Source organism: Spinacia oleracea, chromosome 4, assembly GCF_020520425.1.
Source record: "Spinacia oleracea cultivar Varoflay chromosome 4, BTI_SOV_V1, whole genome shotgun sequence".
Taxonomy (NCBI): domain Eukaryota; kingdom Viridiplantae; phylum Streptophyta; class Magnoliopsida; order Caryophyllales; family Amaranthaceae; genus Spinacia; species Spinacia oleracea.
Genome location: NC_079490.1, coordinates 35914723 through 35917222, shown reverse-complemented (window position 1 = coordinate 35917222; position 2500 = coordinate 35914723). Strand labels below are relative to the sequence as shown.

The window sequence follows — 2500 nt, the reverse complement described above, 5'->3', positions numbered from 1 at the left end:
TTTCCAAATAAATCCCGCGGACACATATAATTCAGAAGAATATGTAAGTGATTCATACACAGCATCTTTTTCTTTTATCAAGGGTTCTCCTAATTGATATGTTTCCACAAATAATTGAAATTCAATTTCTTGGTCTGTATCTTCCATTTTTGGAAACTTAGAAAGTTCTTCCGTTAAGCCCTGATCAATGAACCTCCAAAATCCTTCAAATTGTATCTGATTAAACCCAGGGATTGTAGACATTCCCTCATTTCCATCCCGTAGCATTTGCACTCAATTCCCCGTTTATTTAAAAATCCCATTTTTGGCTCATTCTTCATTGAATCATATAGATCGATCTAGCTCTGATGGAATTTATATTCTGTTTACTAAATCACATAAAATTTGACATAAAAACTCCATATATGGGATGTATTAAATATGTATGAAGGGGGGAATAATAAAGAAATAAAAGTTTCTACGCAAATTTAAAAATGCAAATGCAATAAATACAAAAGGAATTGATAAAACATTTTTAATAAAAAGAATTCTGCTACTTAAATACTTAATTAGATTTATAAAATTTCGTTTAGTATAGAATATCAGTTAAATTTCGACTATTATTATGACATTACATATTTCAACCCGATTAAAAAACGAAATAGATACAGGATTTGATCCCTTCGCCGAGATAAAGACCTAATAATAAGAAATCATAAAGAGTGCATTTATTTAACCAATCTTTTTGGCTCCTTTGTATTGTTACAAATTACAAAAAGGATTTGTGGAGAAAAGATCTATTTTTACCTATTTTAGTACTATGTTTGTAGAATTCCTCAAATATAATTGTATTATAAAGTGGGTTATGTTTATTATATTAAATAGTTAATTTAAACACGTGCAGATATCTATATGCAGATATCTATATATCATATATTAAGATACTCAACTGTCGTCTGTGCAATTTTTGTTCTGGTTCCGGGGTTTACATATACTCATAATTCTTGTTATAATTGAAATAGAGAAAAAGAAAATTGGAAATAACGATTTTTAGATTTTTTATTGAAAAGATGCAATACTAATTAGTTATACTTTGGATTTTCTTATGTCATTAGGTAAACATAATTTGAAATCAAAATCTACGAATCGTTACTGAAACCGCAGTCAAGTCATAGAGGAAAACAATTTTTAATTGTTGGGACAAAAAATAAAGCAGCTGATTCAGTAGCACGGGCTGCAATAAGGGCTCGCTGTCATTATGTTAATAAAAAGTGGCTTGGGGGTATGTTAACGAATTGGTCCACGACATAAACGAGACTTCACAAATTCAGGGACTTGAGAATGGAACAAACGGCAGGGAGACTCGCTGGTCTTCCAAAGAGAGATGCGGCGGTGGTGAAGAGACAATTATCTCACTTGCAAACATATTTGGGTGGGATCAAATATATGACAGGGTTACCGGATATTGTAATCATCGTTGATCAACAGGAAGAATATACGGCCCTTCGAGAATGTATTACTTTGGGAATTCCAACTATTTGTTTAATTGATACAAATTGTAACCCGGATCTCGCAGATATTTCGATTCCGGCAAATGATGACGCTATAGCTTCAATTCGATTAATTCTTACCAAATTAGTATTTGCAATTTGTGAAGACCGCTCTAGCTATATAAGAAATCCTTGATTCATAATAAAATCAAAAATTGACTTCCTAAACTCTCTATCGGTTACTAGATTTTGAATCTCAAAAACTAGTTCAAAATAACAGGGGATATTATGTAATTAATCAGTATCCGAAATAGAAAATTTTAATTAAAGTAGACAAGTCGAGAAAGAGCTGATTGAATCAAAATAATTTTTTTAAGTTATATTTCTGTAAGAGGACAATATGAATGTTCTATCATATTCAATCAACCCGCTAAAGGGGTTATATGCTATATCGGGTGTGGAAGTAGGTCAACATTTTTATTGGCAAATAGGAGGTTTCCAAATCCATGGCCAGGTCCTTATAACTTCTTGGGTTGTAATTGCTATCTTATTAGGTTCAGCTGCTATAGCTGTACGGAGTCCGCAAACAATTCCGACTGGTGGTCAATTTTTTTTTGAATATGTCCTTGAATTCATCCGAGACGTGAGCAAAACTCAAATTGGCGAAGAATATCGCCCGTGGGTTCCCTTTATTGGGACTATGTTTCTATTTATTTTTGTTTCTAATTGGTCAGGGGCTCTTTTACCTTGGAAAATCATACAGTTACCTCATGGGGAGTTAGCCGCACCCACGAACGATATAAATACTACTGTTGCTTTAGCTTTACTCACGTCAGTAGCCTATTTCTATGCAGGTCTTACAAAAAAAGGATTAGGTTATTTTGGTAAATACATTCAACCAACTCCAATTCTTTTACCCATTAACATCTTAGAAGATTTCACAAAACCGCTATCACTTAGTTTTCGACTTTTCGGAAATATATTAGCGGATGAATTAGTAGTTGTTGTTCTTGTTTCTTTAGTACCTTTAG

General features: G+C 32.7%; 2 protein-coding genes and 1 pseudogene across 2 annotated transcripts in view; 2 read left to right on the top strand and 1 right to left on the bottom strand.

Moving 5' to 3' along the window:
* LOC130471460 (DNA-directed RNA polymerase subunit beta-like) overlaps window positions 1-465 on the bottom strand; it is a 1521-nt gene extending 1056 nt beyond the window's left edge. Inside the window, exon 1 of the mRNA XM_056841598.1 lies at window positions 1-465. This exon is cut by the window's left edge and continues 1056 nt beyond it. Within this exon, the coding sequence (XP_056697576.1) occupies window positions 1-267 (267 nt within the window). The 5' untranslated portion in view covers window positions 268-465.
* Window positions 466-891: 426 nt separating this feature from the next.
* LOC130471459 (30S ribosomal protein S2, chloroplastic-like) lies at window positions 892-1681 on the top strand (annotated as a pseudogene).
* The window catches only part of LOC130459645 (ATP synthase subunit a, chloroplastic), a 1202-nt gene continuing 383 nt past the window's right edge, over window positions 1682-2500 (top strand). Inside the window, exon 1 of the mRNA XM_056827124.1 lies at window positions 1682-2500. This exon is cut by the window's right edge and continues 383 nt beyond it. Within this exon, the coding sequence (XP_056683102.1) occupies window positions 1870-2500 (631 nt within the window). The 5' untranslated portion in view covers window positions 1682-1869.